At 48.7% G+C, this 16,576-nt stretch overlaps 1 protein-coding gene across 1 annotated transcript in view; it reads left to right on the top strand.

Annotated features, from left to right (window-relative positions):
• Nucleotides 1-1,933: 1,933 nt before the first annotated feature.
• LOC142573273 (chitinase-3-like protein 1) overlaps nt 1,934-16,576 on the top strand; it is a 372,557-nt gene continuing 357,914 nt past the window's right edge. The window contains exon 1 of the mRNA XM_075682907.1: nt 1,934-2,113. Coding sequence (XP_075539022.1) covers nt 1,945-2,113 — 169 coding nt within the window. The 5' untranslated portion in view covers nt 1,934-1,944. The remainder of the gene's footprint in view (nt 2,114-16,576) is intronic.

Here is a 16,576-nt window from a genome sequence, read left to right as displayed (position 1 = left end):
TATGGGTGTGGGTTATAAAATTCCCCTTAGCTGGGGCCAGTTCTACGTAGGGCAAACAGGACGGTGTATTAATCAGAGGCTAATGGAAGATAAAAGGTCGTTAACCGGTATATCGCCTTCTAACCTTTCCCTACATTGCCAAGATTGTAACTGCACGCCAGAGTTAGATGAATGCGCGATATTGTACAGGCATAAGAATCAAGGTACGCGTCTTATGGTAGAGGCATTACATATCTATAATGGTGGAAGTGCGTGCGTGTGTCAGCCTTCGATTGCTTTACATAAGGAGCAGATTAAGTGCCTTAACAGTTATGTCTCACGTAGACCGGCGCATGTACCCGACTGCCACGTGGTGATGCCATTCCTGAGCTTGCGCAGATGGGTTTTGTGTCTTATTTCTTTTTTTCGCCGCAGTGCTCCCTTCAGTTGATAGTCGGCGTTCGTGTTGTGCACCTGTCTTCACGCCTCACCTCTGTTTTGCATAATGAATCCTTACAAACTAGCTCAGCTTTCTGTCGTTCTAAGCTTCTTTGTTGGCCTTCAGATTCCGGCATAGCATGTTAGTACCAGTAGAATTTAATGATTGCACACTTTTTTTTTCAACAACAGTGAGCGGCGTGTCATGATCTGGTAACGCCTTCCGTATGCGGTGCAACCCACATTTATTTTTCTGTCCAATTCCTCCTCATGAACTGGGTAGCTTTTGAGTAGTTGCCCGAGATAAAGATACTCCTGAGCAGATTCTAGAGGCTGCCGGTCGATCATGAATTGTTGGTATGATAATATCGATAGACAAACATCAAAGCAGGCTACATGATATAAGTATTTAGGCATCCACATGTTTTCTGACTTGCCTTGAAAAATCCTTGCTAATTTTGTTGTAAACAATACTAATAGAACTTTAGGTTACATCGAATGGCACATTTCTAGGGCTTCGTTGTCCCTAATATATACAATATAAAGCGCTTATCCGGTCTAAAGTTGTATATTCGCCGAGTGTATAATCTCGGAGCCGTGACTACCCCAAAAAGTTAGAGTTAGTTCAAAATCGTAAAGCTCCTTTCGTTCTAAACAGTTGCCATTGTATATGTCATTTATGAAGGTAACGTTAGGTCTCCTATTGCTCCCTCTGCAACACCATATATAGTGACTTGAAGTAATAGAAAAATCCATCAACCAGTCAAACAATCATTCAATCAAAATATAAAATCAATCAGTAAATCAATGAATCAAAATATTTTCTCATAATGCGTTCTCAATGTATGTTTCATAGCTTTCTGGAGATAGGCTGTATGGGGTATTTTAATGGGTAATTAGAATACGGCACTGGTAAGTTAAGACTGACACGCAACATAAACACGAGCACAGGTGATGAAAAGCTCCTATCAGCTGATTTATTAGCAAACACGGCGAGAGGTAAATTGTGACCAGGAACGTGCATGTGCAAAAAACTGCCCGCAGTGCATAAAAGAGAGGCAAATAAAAAAAATTAAAGCTCGTAGGGAGAAGTATGAGCGACACGTGCGACTTTATCAACTAGCGCACTGTGTGGGCTATATTAATAACGCCTCCTGTGCGTGTGCTCATGATTTTTTTCTGGCCGGTGAGTGTTTGTGATCGTGTCTCTCTTGTTTGTGCGTAAAGACTCCGTAGCGCTGTATTCTAACCATGGTATGCCTACGAGCGCCAACGCAAGCCTTAATCAATTTTAATGCAGTAGGGTAAGCATATAAGCTTCAATGTGCAAGCAATCCTTATACATGCAAGCAATCCAAGTATACACAAGGGCCTTGTGTATACTCGCGGCCTTTTGGGCTCCATCGTCGCGGGCTGGAATGAAACGCTGAGTGTGCGCACATTTGTAGCACCTGAAACTGGAGGAGGAAGGCGGCTGACCCCGAAGTGTCGCGCCACTTACGGCCACCGCAGATCTTGCCGCCCTGGATGGGAGGGGCTGCGGTGAGCGCTCTCGCGCGAGACGGCGGCTCTTGTGGCGGACTAGCGCGGCGGCAGGAAACAGCCGTGCCAGGTGCTGAGCTTCACGGCGGGTCCATGGCTACCGCTGCTGCAGAGCTGGCGGCCAGCCTCACTGCCGATGTTCTCGCCCAGTCTGGTGAGTCTTGGAGTGCGTTCCATTTTTATGTCGTTGTGGGTAGTTGCAGCGGCCACAAAAAAGACAGTCGAATACGTCTGTCCTTCATGGCGGTGAACCGTCATGAAGAGAACTAAAAGAGCGAGCTCATTGAAAGTTAGTAGTTATGCTGGTCTTGCGAAGGATATATTTTGGCAAAGTCAGAACAGTGGCATCATTAGTGCCGCTCTGATAAATTTAATTTTTCTGTTATTCTTACCTTGCAGCTGCATGAGGCTACAATTATTGCGACATATAGAACATTCCAGTGTGTTGAAAGAAAACTCGCAAAAATAAAGCGAGTTTTAAAAGAATTCAATGCTTCAGCTGTTCTGGGCAACGGCGGCGTAGTCAAGTGTCGATTTAGTGTTAACTGGTGTGTTTTGAGAAGCTTGCCAGAGCAATATAATGTTTGTAGTTTGCCAACGACGTCAAACTTCATCGCGATCAAAGTTAGGAGAAAAGTGCCCTGACCGAAAATTTCGATACAGATTTGAAGGTTATACGTGCGTTATACTGCTACAGCAAATTTCTAAATTGCAGCTTCAGAACTGACTTCCAGCATTGGAATTAATCTTAGAATAGGCACGTCAAGCAAACAAAATAATTGAATTTTGTTGTGTTTCTTTCTCGTTTCTTGTTTACCGCGCCATTATTCTTCACAAAAGAGTTACCTCAAATGGTCACATTTAAGCCAGTTGCTCTGCACTATTAAAACAAATTGTTTTAAGTATAATCTTCTCCCCTTCATTGTTGAAAGCGATCGTGCCTTCAAGGCACCTGCGGAACACGTGTGACTGGCCGTCGAGTGAAGAAGCAGCAGCCGTATTAACCTGACATATTTTAGTCATATAGCGATAATCATTGATCTGGCTGGCGGGGTGCTACATGAGGACGGGGAACCAGCAACAGCAGTTGTTTGCAGGAATTCCTACGGCTGGGTACTAATCTACAGCAGACAGCACCATCTCCTCTTCAAAGATGCTTATTTGTGATGCACACATTATTAGGCTATTCTGCTAGAGTAAAGCCTGTTATGGCCTCTGATAATACATGTACGGACTCTCAGAGTCTGGGCTACGTGGGCAAATTATCAAGCGCCAGAATTGCCATAATGGAGCTAATAGGTTCATGTTAATTTTTCGAACCCACTGATTTGAAAGAAAGCACAAAAAATATGCAGAAATCATTGTAAAAATATCTCTTGAACACAGTATCATAACTTTAGTGACGTAATTTTGGGTCGTTCTATTTTGTGTTTCTCAATTTGTCTACAGTTTACCTAACTATTTCTGTTCATGGCTTCCTTTTGACGAGGATCCGTATTAGCTGCAATCTTAACCTTCCGTTGCATGCCACCGCTATTTTCGACGAGCCACCGCAAGCTAGTAAGGGAAAGTGGACCAATCGCAGACGCCGGTACAACCCTCTTCACCGAGTTATCGATTTTCAGTGCACTGGCTCGGCCCCATCGAATCCCTCTCCACTTGAGCGTGCTCCTCGCCTCTTGTCAGCCAATTAGATAAGACAAGCCGCTCAGTGTAGGCAATGTTATTCATTCTTAAAGCAAACAAAAGTGACCGCCTATAAACGAGAAGAGCATTTGATTGGCCTTTTCAGACAACCCTGCGGGTAACCGGCCGGTGCTTGCGTCGGCGCTTACACAAATTTGACGTCAGGAGATTGGAATAAAAAACATATTGGAATAGTTTTACGTTATACGGCCCTAGAATTCGGAACTTGTTTCCTTTCGAAAATATTGTTACGGAGATGTTGGGAGTACAGAAGGACTGTATTTACAGTATATATATTATTATACCGAGACCGACCAAGTTGTCCAGCGCTGTTTTTTCCCCAAAAAAGGCAACGCCCCTGCTCATGCGCGAAGGAGTCCAAGAACAGGGAAGATGATGATGGCTATGTACAAATGAAAACGACGAAGTACGTTAATAGTGCTTACACTAACTTCCCTCCGTCATGGAAGCGGCCAGCCTGGCCGCAGGTTAGAGGTTATCTAAACGGGGGGCTTCATCCGCGAGACATGAACAATTTCGGCATTCCGGTGGCCCCGGTCAGTGACGGAATGTACTGGGCGGACGAGATAGTTCACTGCAGATGTTTGCTGCACAACGGTGTACGGGCCAATGTAGCGTTGAAGGAACTTCTCACAGAGGCCTGGAGTGCGGAGTGAAGTCCAAAGCAGGACTTGGTCTCCAGGGTGAAAACGTACGTCACGGCGTTTGTTGCCGCAGTGACGGTTGCGCTCAGCTTGGGTAGGTTCTGTGCTTTCCCGGGCGATTTGACGGCAGTGTGCAACTCGGGCAGCAAAATCTTCTGGAAGCGACGCGTTAGGCGAAGAAGGTGCTAAAAAGAATTCTCTGTCGAATATGGTGGAAGGATATCGTCCATATACAAGAAAGAGAGGGCTGTAGCTGGTAGTCCGTTGAATAGCAGTATTATATGCGAATGTCACAAAAGGAAGAATTTCATCCTAGTCAGTGTGGTCAGGAAGGATGTACATCGAAATCATGCCAGACAGCGTACGGTGGAAGCGCTCAGTAAGGCCATTGGTTTGCGGATGATGGGTAGAGGTAGATTTGTGGACGGTATTAGCGGCCCGAAGAACTTCCTCGAGAACTTGTGAAATGAACGCCTTGCCACGGTCACTGAGAAGAACGCGAGGAGCCCCGTGGCGCAAGACGATGGAGCGCAAGAAAAAGTCGGCGACCTCAGAAGCGGTACCGGATCGCCGAGGGGCAGTCTCGGCATATCTTTTTAAATGGTCAACCGAGGTCACAATCCAACCGTGACCGGAGGGTGTCAACGGCAAGGGACCATACAAATCAATACCAACAAATTCAAAAGGTGCCTCCGGGCAAGGGAGAGGTTGTAATAAACCGGCAGGAGGGGATGTCGAGCGTTTGCGGAGCTGACATGACGCACAAGAGGCAATATATTTGGCCACCGTTGTGGACAGGCCAGGCCTGAAGCAGCGGGTCTTCATGCGGTCGTAAGTCTTGTGGAAGCTTAAGTGGCCAGCCGATACGTCGTCGTGAAGTGCCTCTAATACTGGCAGGCGAAGGCAGCGAGGCAGAACTGGGATTCACCGGTGACCTGTTGGGTGGTAAACGTAGCGATGTAGCACGCCATCTTGAAGGCATAATTGTCGAAGTTGGCGTCCCAAGCGGCTGCTGTGTGGTTCGGCGAACCCACTAAGGCGATCCATGAGAGCTCGACAGTAGTAGTCAGCCCGCTGAAGCGACACAAAATCAGACCGTGATGAAAGATTAACTTGGTCCAGGGGCGTTATCGAGAGCTGGTGTGAGGTAGGCGTAGCATGGGAACGACGTGGTGCGGAAGACGACGGCGCGTTACCGGGAGAGAACGAGAGTGGGCAGCGATACAATGCGTCTGCATCATGATGACTTCTTCCAGACTTGTACGTTATGGTAAAGTCATATACCTGCAAGCGGAGTATCCTTAGTCCTAAGCGTCCTGACATGTTTTTCATTGATGGCAGCCAACACAGAGCATGATGGTCGGTGACGATGGTGAAGTGGCGGCCGTAAAGGTATGGGCGAAATTTCTGAATTGACCAAACGATAGCAAGGCACTCTTGCTCTGTAATGGTGTAGTTTCGCTCAGCTGAAGAAACTGTTCGGCTGGCATATGGTACGACTTGCTCTTTAGAGGCAGCATTACGTTGCAGAAGTACTGCGCCAATAACTTGTGCGCTTGCCTCAGTATGGAGTATGGTGGGGGGTCGATTATCGAAGTGGCGAAGCACTGGTCCGGAAGGAAGACGTCGCTTAAGAGCTTGAAAACCCGACTCGCAGTGGCTAGTCCATGTGAAAGAGGCACCCGTAACCAGTAGCTTGTGTAGAGGAGCTGCTATTGCAGCGAAGTTGCGTATAAATCGACGAAAATATGACGCCAAGCCGAGGAAACTGCGTCGATCTTTCGGTTGCTGGGGGCGAGCAAACTGAAGAACAGCACGAATCTTTTCGGGGTCTGGCTGGATGCCATCTTTTCAGACGACGTGGCCCAATACTTTTAGGCTCTTGCTTGCAAATTTGCATTTTTTTTATTGATCTGGAGACCAGCATTTGCAAGGCATTTGAGAACTTCGTCTAATCGATGAAGATGTTGGCTGAAGTCAGACGAAAAGATGACAATATCTTCCAGATAACAGAGGCAGGTCCTCCATTTTAGACCACGAAGTACGTTGTCTATCATGCGCTCAAATGTGGCAGGAGCGTTAAAAAGGCCAAAAGGCATCACGTTAAATTCATAAAGTCCGTCTGGTGTAGCGAACGCGGTCTTTTCTTTGTGAGTCTCGTTCATCGGAATTTGCCAATATCCTGATGGAAGACCAATGCTGGAGAAATACTCCGCCCCTTGTAGTGCATCCAAAGCGTCGTCAATTCGAGGTATTAGATATACGTCCTTGCGTGTGATCTTATTGCGCGCTCGATAATCGACGCAAAAGCCAATGGAGCCATCTTTTTTCTTTACCAGAACCACGGGAGGAGCCCATGGGCTAGATGAAGGTCGTATTATCTTCCGCGCAAGCATGTCAGCACCCTGTTGTTCAATGATCTTGCGTTCGGACGGCGATACACGATAGGGGTGTCGTCGTATTATAGCGGAACCATCTGTTTCGATGCGGTGTGTAGCCCCAGAAGTTTGGCTCAACACAGGGGAACAGATATCAAAACAGGCTTTGTGCTTTGCCAAGACCACCAGTAAGGCTTCGGTCTGCGCGGCTGTTAGGTCAGAACCAAGAACGGCTGAAGGAGGGAAAGAAGAATCCAAACCTAAGGTTAGTGCTGGTGATGAGGAAGGGCAAAGCGTAACTATAGAGATAGGTTGAGTGTCAGTGAGGGTTGCCACAGTCATCCCTTTGGGCAGCATCACTGGATCTGGGGTCGTGTTGCAAGCAGACAGCAGGGCGCGGCCACGTGAAAACCGAACGAGACAGGTGGCAATGAGAATTCCGCGAGAAGTACAGCGAGAAGAAGGGGCTACTAGCGCGTCTACGTCGGCGATCTGACTGGATGTTACGGCTACAACGTCTTCGTGACCAGGACGCAGGACGTAGCCTGCAGCGATGGCCAAGTTCACGCATAAAAGTGAAGAGGCCGTAACAGCTGCAAGCGCTGTATCCGTGAAATGGACAACTTCCCCTCTACATGAACTGACGGCTGAAGCAGAATGTAGGAAGTCCCAACCCAGTATAAGTTCATGGGTACATGTTGGAAGGATGATAAACTCAATATGATGGCGTATGCCGTCGATGAGAACACGAGAAGTACACTCCGTCGGGGTGAATGAATGCATTATTAGCCCCACGCAAGATGGCTCCAACATAAGGCGTTTTGACTTTGCGGAGCCGGCAACACAGATCACTACGAGGAACAGAAACGGCGGCACCGGTATCGATGAGCGCTGACGCGGGAACACCTTCGACAGTCACAGAAAGCATATTGGCCGGGCGAACAGGAGGAATTTTTGAAGACCGATAAGAAGCAGTTTCCCCTCCAAAAACTGCAACAGTTAGTTTTCCGAGTGCTGGTTGACAAGATGGCAAGTGGGGCGAAGCGGTGATGTAAAGCGCCGGTAAGGCGAAGGAGAACGACGTCTGGCCGAACGGGAACTATGAGGCAGATTGGGAGCAGCTGGAGGAGACGGAGAACGCTGTTGCGGGAACGAGTTGCGGGAACGATCTGGGATAGTAGGCGTCTGCATGGCGAGTGCGGTCTCTTTCGTGCTCAGCATAGCCTCGTCTTTCATCCTGCTGGCGACGGCGGCAGAAGCGAGATATACGGCTGCGTATACAACAGTAAAAACAAACCGGACGAGGTGGACGCCACTGAGGGTAGGATGGCGCAGCAAGTGCTCTGGTTCCCATGGAAGCCAAATAGTCATAGGAAGCGTCAATAGGCACGGAGGTCACGGTAGGCGTGGGTAGCGAAGCAACATCCGCGTAGGTAGGTGTGGGGCGTGCTACTGGAGCAAGAGGCGTCCTGGGCGTAGTCATCGCTGTCAACTCTTGCTTGACGACCTCGCGCAAGCTGAAGGGGGGGGGTTGGGGCGCAGGCAGCAGGTGGACGCCTTAGGTCTTGTAGTCGAAGCTATTTGCGGATGATGGTGCGAATAAGAGCACGCAGATCTGGAGAATGGTGAACCTGATGATCGCTGCTGTCATGTTGAAGACGAATAGACTGCAGCTCGCCTAGGTGTTGACACGTGGCAGTGATGTCTTGAACAGAAGCCGGATTTTGCACGATTAAGGCGTTGAATGCGACAGACCCAATGCCTTTTAATATGTGGCGAACGCGTTCGGCTTCCGTCATGCTAGGGTTCGCACGGCGGCACAGAGCGAAGGCATCCTCTATGTATGAGGCGTAAGACTCCTGTGGAAATTGGAGGCGCGTGCCCAGCTTCTGTTTGGCGACTTCTGGACGGCCAGACGAGGAAGCGAAGATTTGTCGAAGCTTGGAGGTAAACGTGGACCAATCCGCGATGTCGGATTCGTGGTTGAAATACCACGTCTTTGGGACACCGGTCAAGCAGAATGCGACGTGCCTCAATTTCTGGGTGTCGTTCCACTTGTTGCAAGAACTCACGGGATCGTAGTGGTCGACCCAATCGTCGACGTCATCCCTGTGGAGTCCCGCAACAACAAGGGGATCGCGCTGAGGGCTCGTCACAGTCCAAGAGGGTGCCGCAGGCGGTGTCGGCTGTGTGGTAGGGTTAGAGGCGCCGGAAGAGCGGGGGTTGGAAGTGTCCATCGTTGTAAGGGCAGCCGGGCGCAGGTGGCGACCGGAACGTAGCTCCAGCAAGGACGGGAACGCGAGAGGACGTCGAGGTCTTGACGTACCTCCACCACTACACAATAGAGAGTTTTAGTTTAGGGGACGCAAGCGGCTTGCGTACGCAAGAACTAGGGGCGACGGTACTGCGCATGCGCAGACCCCTACCTCAGCGTCTGCGCATGCGCAGTACCGTCGCCCCTAGTTCTTGCGTACGCAAGCCGCTTGCGTCTCCTAAACTAAAACTCTCTAATATCAAGACCAACCAAGTTGTCCTGCGCTGTACCCCCCCCCCCCCCCCAAAAAAAAGGCAACGCCCCAGCTCATGCGCGAGAAGTCGAAGAACAGGGAAGATGATGATGGCTTTGTAGAAATGAAAACGACGAAGTACAATAATAGTTCTTAGAATATATATATATATATATATATATATATATATATATATATATATATATATATATATATATATATATATATATACAAGGTGAGTGTGAGTAGTTAAGATGGCTGACCACCAACAACACGCAGCAGCCAGCTTCCCGCGATCTTCATCTTCCTCTCTTCTTTCATCCTTTCGTAACAGGACCCCCGGGCAGTGAAGCGCAGTCTCGGGGCATGGTAAGCGAATAGCGAGTGCAGTGTGGCTTCGGCCGCGAAACGTGCACGACGTCTACAGGCGTCGCACTTGAGGATGCATGAAAGTGTAGCGGCGGAATCTCGTTTTTTACGTCGTTAACTTGACGTACACTTCATAAGGCCCTCTGTAGCCAGAAAGAAGCTTGTGGGAGAGGCCAACTCCACGACATGGTGACCAAAGAAGCACCCGAGCACCTGGCGCGAACTTAACATCACGGTGGCACTGGTCATCAAGCTCTTTTTGTATATGCTGCGAGGCTAATAAACGAGATCGGGCGACTTGACGTGCCCGATCGAAGACTTCACGAGCGTACTCAGTTGCAATACGTGGCAAAGAACGGAAAATGGTGTCAAACGGCAACGTGGGGTTGCGACCATACAAAAGATAAAAGGGTGAATATCCTGTCTTGCCATGTCGGGACGAGTTATACGCGTACGTCACGTAGGCCAGCGTGGCGTCCCAGTCGCGGTGATCGTTGGAGACATATATCGACAGCATCTCTGTGATTCTTCGGCTGAGACGTTCTGTAAGACCGTTCGTTTGTGGGTGGTAGGCGGTGGACAGCATGTGCTCAGTGGCACAAGAGTGGAGGAGGTTGTCGACAACTCGAGACAAGAACGAGCGGCCACGGTCTTTAAGTCACTGCAGAGGTGCACCGTGGTGGAGAATGGCGTCGTGGAGAAGAAAATTGGTGACGTCTATTACGCAACTAGTCGGCAACGTCTTTGTTGTCGCTTAGCGTGTCGCGTAATCAGTAGCGACGGCGATCCACTTATTCCCTCTAGTCGTCGTCCGAAAAGGGCCAAGCACGTCAGGGCCTCCGCGAAAGAACGATTTATAGCGAACTTCAATTGGATGGTGTCCTCTGACCGGTGGCAAGGGAGGTTTATTCCGGTGCTGACACAATTCGCAAGTTGCGACATAACGACGCACACAGCGGTAGAGACCCGGTGAGAACAACCGGCGTCGTACGCGCTCGTATGTACTCAAAACGCCATGGCGTCCCGCCGTCGGTGCATCGCGAAGTTGTTCGAGAGCGACGCATCGCACATGACGAGGAAGGACAAGGAGGAACTCAGAGCCGTCAGGTTTGATATTGCGGCGGTAGAGAATGCCGTCGTGAAGAACGAACATGCGGCACGTGGCGTCAGTGCTGCCAGATTGCACTCCGGCGATGATGGACCGTAAAAATTCGTGGAGTTGTTGTTCAGCGCGCATGTCGGTCATGTCTGTAAAAGCCATCACGTAGGTCACCGGATCATGCGCAGCAGGATCAGGGGCATCGACTGAGTGACGAGAGATGCAGTCAGCGTCCTTGCGCAGATGTCCAGAGTTGTAATGGGCACTAAACGAAAATTCCTGGAGCCGCAAAGCCCAGTGACCATGCCGTCCTGTCGGGTGCCGGAGGGAAGAAAGCCAGCAGAATGCGCGATCGTCTGTAACGACCGAAAATGTGGGGCCCTACAAATATGGCCGGAACTTGGCGACAGCCCAAACTAGAGTCGAGCACTCCCGCTCGGTGATGGAGTAATTTCTATCGGCAGGTGACAGCAGGCTGCTGGCGTAAGCCATCACACACTCGGTACCATTCTGATGTTTGGCGAGAACAGCACCGATTCCATGGGCGCTTGCGTCAGTGTTGACTTCGGCCGGTGCAGATGAATCAAAGTGGGCAAGTATGGAAGTGGTGGTCAAAAACCCGATGATAGCGGCGAACGCGTGAGCCTGCTTCAGGCCCGATGAGAATGGCGTGTTATTCTTCAGAAAATCTCTCAAAGGCCGAGCAACGTCGGCGAAGTTTTTGACGAAGCGGCAGAAATGAGAACACAAGCCGACGAAGCAGCGCACGTCAGAGCAGAATGTCGAGCCGGGAAATGGCGTACGCTGCGAACTTTTTCCGTATCTGGTTGGACACCGGATGCGTCAACGATGTGTCCAAACACGGTAATCTGACAGTGCCCGAACTGACACGTCGTGGAGTTCATTTAGAGGCCGGTTTTCGGAAGACGGCAACAATGGCAGCGAGTCGAGTCAGGTGCCTGCCGAACGTGGGAGAAAAAGCAATAACGTCGTCAAGGTAACAAAAAGACAAGTGGTCCATTTGTAGCCTCGCAGAAGAGAGTCTATCGTTCGTTCAAATATCGCAGGGTCATTGCATAGGCCAAAGGACATGACTTTGAACTAATATAAGCCAACCGGCGTGATGAAGGCCATCTTCTCATGTTCCATTTCATCAACTGAAATCAGCCAGTAGCCGGATCGAAGATCGATGGACGAGAAGTATTTAGCTCTGTGTAAGCAGTCGAAGGCATCATCGATGCGTGGTAGTGGGTAGACGTCTTTTCACGTGATCTTACTTAGGTGCCGATAATCGACACAAAAATGCTACGCACCATCTTTCTTTTTCACAAGGGCGACAGGCAAAGCCCAAGGACTGGCTGATGGCTCGTCGACCCCCTTGCGGAGCATTTTGTCCACTTCTGATTGGATGACTCGACGTTGAGGATGCGAAACACGATACGGACGTCGACGAATAGGATTCGTGTCTCCAGTGTTTATACGGTGGTGAATAATAGATGTTTTGTCTAAAGGCCTGTCGCCGAAGTCAAAGATGTCATTGTACGATTCAAGCGGGAGACGCAAGTTCGTGGCCTGTTCAGAGGGGAGGTCAGGTGCAATCATTTTCGCGAAGTCATCCGTTAAGGAATCGAAGCTGTGAGCTGTAATTGGCGCTAGTAAGCCACTCTCGGCATTCAGACTCTCAATGTCAAATTCCGAACCACTAGAAACACTGAACAAAAACATGCCGGCCGGAATCACTTGAGGGCACAGGTTTTCTGGGATTCAGAAGTGGTAGAACGACGTCGTTGTTAGTAACCGTGACCAGGTATACGGAACAGCAACGTTCCGGTTCGAAAGCACGTCGATGGTGGGTCGAAGCACATATTCACTATCAGGAACCTATGCCAGGTGACAGACGCACATCTTGAAGCGAGCACGAGCGCGGTGGGGCAGTGCTCGGAGCATCGGCGAGTTCAGGTAGTTGTAACTGAGGAATGCCGGTCACGCATTCGAGGAGAGCAGAATGAGTGGATAAAAAGTCCAATCCAAGGGTAAGGTCGTGAGAGCAGTTATTGATCATAGCAAAGAGAAGAGAAGCAGGGCGGCCGGCTATGCTTAAACATGCAGTACGCATTCCAAGTACAAGCAGCACGCCGCCGTCGGTCACCCGAAGCACTCGGGCAGCTGCTGGTGTGAGGACCTTCTTTAAACGTCCACGTAAGCAAGCACTCATCACAGATATGTGGGCTCCAGTGTCGACGATTGCTTGGACATATGCGCCGTCTATTTTAACGTCAATTACACTTCTCCTTGTGAGCACAGACATAGGATATGCTGCTGTAGTAGGCAATGCAACACCACCTCCGAAGACTGCATTTCTTAGTTTTCCTAAAGGCTGTGGCTGAAAGCCACAGAGGACGAAAGGCGACGTGGCTGCGGTGAACGGAAAGATAGGCGACGTGTTTGCGGTGAACGAGAGTGGTGTCTGCGCGGCGATGGTAAGCGACTGTATCACGTATTCCAAGCAGAGTTGTCGGCACTTTTAGACTCGGCGGTGGGCGAAACATTGCGGCCATTTCCATTAAATTCCCCAGGTTGGTCGGCGTGTAAGCTGTTGAGGGCCACGATTTGCGACAGTACCGGCCGACGTGACCAATGTGGCGATAGGTGAAACATATCGGCTGGTCGTCCGCAGTTCTCTACTCAGTGGAGTTGCCATAACGTGGAGAGCAACGTCGAGGTGGAGTGAAAATAGTAGGGGGGCGTTCGAATGTAAACGAATGTTTTCAAGTTCCTGGCGAACGATTGCTCGTACGAGGGGAACTGAAAAAGGGGTAGCGTCAGGGCTACGCGGGCGCCATCACACCCACTTCACGTCGAACAATGCGCACCACGTCCTCTGACGGCGACGCATGCTGCTGTGCGGGTTGTTCTTCACACGTCGACGATGCGGCAGTATTGGGAAGTCTGGCGAATGGTTGCAAGACGCGTCGGCTTTTGTCCTGCTCCCAATGTCGGCACTATTTGATGATAGAATCAGCTGTCGAGTAGCTTTTGCACATGAGCAGAATAAAGGCGTCTTCAGCTATGTTCTTCAGCACGTGCCCGACCTTCTCAGCTTCTGTCATGTCGTGATCGAATTTACGACAAAGCGCCAGCGCGTCCTCGATGTACGAGACACAGGACTCTGTGTGGAATTGGGCACGGCAGGCCATTTCCAGTTTTGCTACAATATTACGGCCGGCTGGTTTGCCAAATAAGTCTGTCAACGTTTTGTTGCATTGGTCCCTGCTGGTTAGCTCCTCTTCGTGATTTTCGTACCACACCTTTGTCGTACCTATAGGGAAGAATAAAAGGTTAGCTAGCATAAGCGTAGGGTCCCATCTGTTGATTCCACTCACGCGTTTGTACATCTCTACCCACTGTTCAACGTCGGCGCCATCGGTCCCGTACAAAGTTCCAGGATCCTTGGATTGCACAACAACAACCAAAGGCGAGAGCGACGCAGCTGGCGAAGGTGACCTTGGAAGCGGCAATGACGTTGATCCCGCGTGCTCACCGTCATTCATGGTGCGGACGGTGATGCGACGTCCACTGCGGAGCTCCGTTTCCAGCTATGGTACCCAGCAATATGATACGGGAAGTTGGGAGTTGGAAGTTGGGAAAGACTGTATTTACAATATATATATATATATATATATATATACAAGATGGATTATAGTACTTAACATGGCTGACCACAAACTACACGCAGCAGCCAGCATCTCGCGATCTTCTTCTTCCTTTCTCTTCTTTCATCCTTCTGTAACAGTATGGCAGTGTGAAAGCAAATCATAGCACTAAACACTTCACAAACAAACAACTACATGCAGAGTGAAATACAAACAATGCACTGACTGGCGATGTATTAAACTGCAAATATAAAATTATCCAGAAGGCACAAGAACCACAGCAAATTACCCAGGCAAAAGTGCGGAAACAAGCAGAAAGCCATGAAAATAACCTAACTTTTGGAAAGGACATTTAGCTTCCTTTTTTAAATTCCGCATTATGAAATCACGCTGAAAGAAGGTCGTTTTTGCTTTTGCACATGTTATTCGTAAGGATGTTTCCTGCTGAATGCAGCAATAGGACCATGACTTGTTGAGGTCTATGGCTACTCAGGCATGTGTCAAAGTCTTCAAACTCTGGTAAACTTCTGTTGCTAAGTATAGAGCAGTTCGTTGGTCTTCTAACTTCAAGAACCTAAGGCAGTGTTCCTTAGATAGAAGTTGTTCTATTACTGCATGCGCATACATCACAGCATTTACAGATGGCGCTGGAAAACAAAGACCAACCCTATTAAGGGCATCGATGAGGCTATTTTATTCATGAGATTCCTCCACTTTCCTAGCCAATACGAGGTTTCTTTTACATTCTTCACATTTCAGTGCCTTACAAACAACATGAGCACAATACCAAGCTACATATATGATCACTTGGATTTTCTAAGACAAAGCATCTAGGTCAGAATCTGTGACTTCAATGCTGAATGTTTTGTCAAAGTTTTGCTCTTGTCGTGTGCTTGGTTGTGGAAGCCTGAGTTCTTCAGTTGGTAGAACAGGCAGCCAATTTTGCAAACGAAGTTTTGCCTCACACTCGTACACTTGTCGAATAGAAACATGGTACCGGCCGCCCGCGAGTTGTCTGTATGGACCGAACTTCGCCTAGAGTGGATTGGTCTGAACTTTTCTCAGAAGCACGTAGCGAATCTTAAGTTCCTCAAGAGAATTCTATAAGCCCACAGGACGTACGACGCAAGGCACTAACCGTTTAACGAGTGAAAACGCTATTGTCGAAATGCAGTGCATACCGTATGTCTAGCAAGTCCGCAAACTTCTCAAGAAATTAGATTATTTCTTCATATTTCATTGCTTTCACTGGCTCTTGAAAAAGGTTACGTTTTTGGAAGCCCTTCGAAGGTGTTTTGACATTTACCACTCCCCACCAGCGAACGATAATATTGATAGAGTTCGCACTTCCTGCTGCTCTGTCAATGTCATTGGCATGCGCCAGAAGCCCTTCTGCAGTAAATTGATTGAATACTTGTTGTGCAATCTTCACATTTTGCCACTCTATCTTTGACAGATTCAAAGCTTTTGAGGTTAACTGGTTGCCATACTTTAGCAAACACCCTTCTTGCACTTTGTGTATTCTGCGCAGTGCTTCAAATGAAGCCCACATGATATGACCATTGTCAGTTGTATAACTAGCGATCTCAAACTATGGGTAATAGAAATTGATGCCATGATTTTTTCGTGTTTATTCAATTATTCCGCACACATTTTAAGAAGTGGACTGTGTCAATAACATAGAACAGTGGTCTCGCCGGGTCGCCGAGATGTGGATACACAAACTGCTGCTTTGGAGGACTGCAAAAGCTTGATATTGCCTTTCTATTGATAGCATTGTTGTCAGTAACAATACATACTACATTGCACCCGTGAGACTCTTGACCAGTCAGAACTTTTAGCGTGACGTTATGCAACATAGCAGTGTAAATGGTTTTAACAGGAAAGATGCCAGCGACCTCTTTAAAAGATGAAGCCAAACTTTGCAGCATAAAAACAAGTGCTGTCGAGGCAGCGTCAGACGATTTAAAGGCAGCTCCACAAACATTCCCACCATTGTAATCGAAGAATGGTTTCAATTCACGTTCATCAAGCGTAAAGCATCAATGTGATCGAAGAATGGTTTCAATTCACTTTCATCAAGCGTAAAGCATCAAGGTGGCGCTCCCCTTCCTGCTGAACGCGGTCCTTCCTGTTCTCTGCGGGGAATAGGTCGAGTATCGGGCGGTTTATTTTCTTTAGTTTTGTTTTGTACTTTCCTCTTATTGTGTCGTAAATCTGATTGTGAGTTCCTAATGTCTCTTTCTTCTCCCGGCCAGAG

Source organism: Dermacentor variabilis, chromosome 2 (assembly GCF_050947875.1).
Source record: "Dermacentor variabilis isolate Ectoservices chromosome 2, ASM5094787v1, whole genome shotgun sequence".
In the NCBI taxonomy this organism is placed as follows: Eukaryota; Metazoa; Arthropoda; class Arachnida; order Ixodida; family Ixodidae; genus Dermacentor; species Dermacentor variabilis.
Note: the sequence above shows the minus strand (reverse complement) of the source record. Positions and strands in the feature narration are given on the sequence as shown.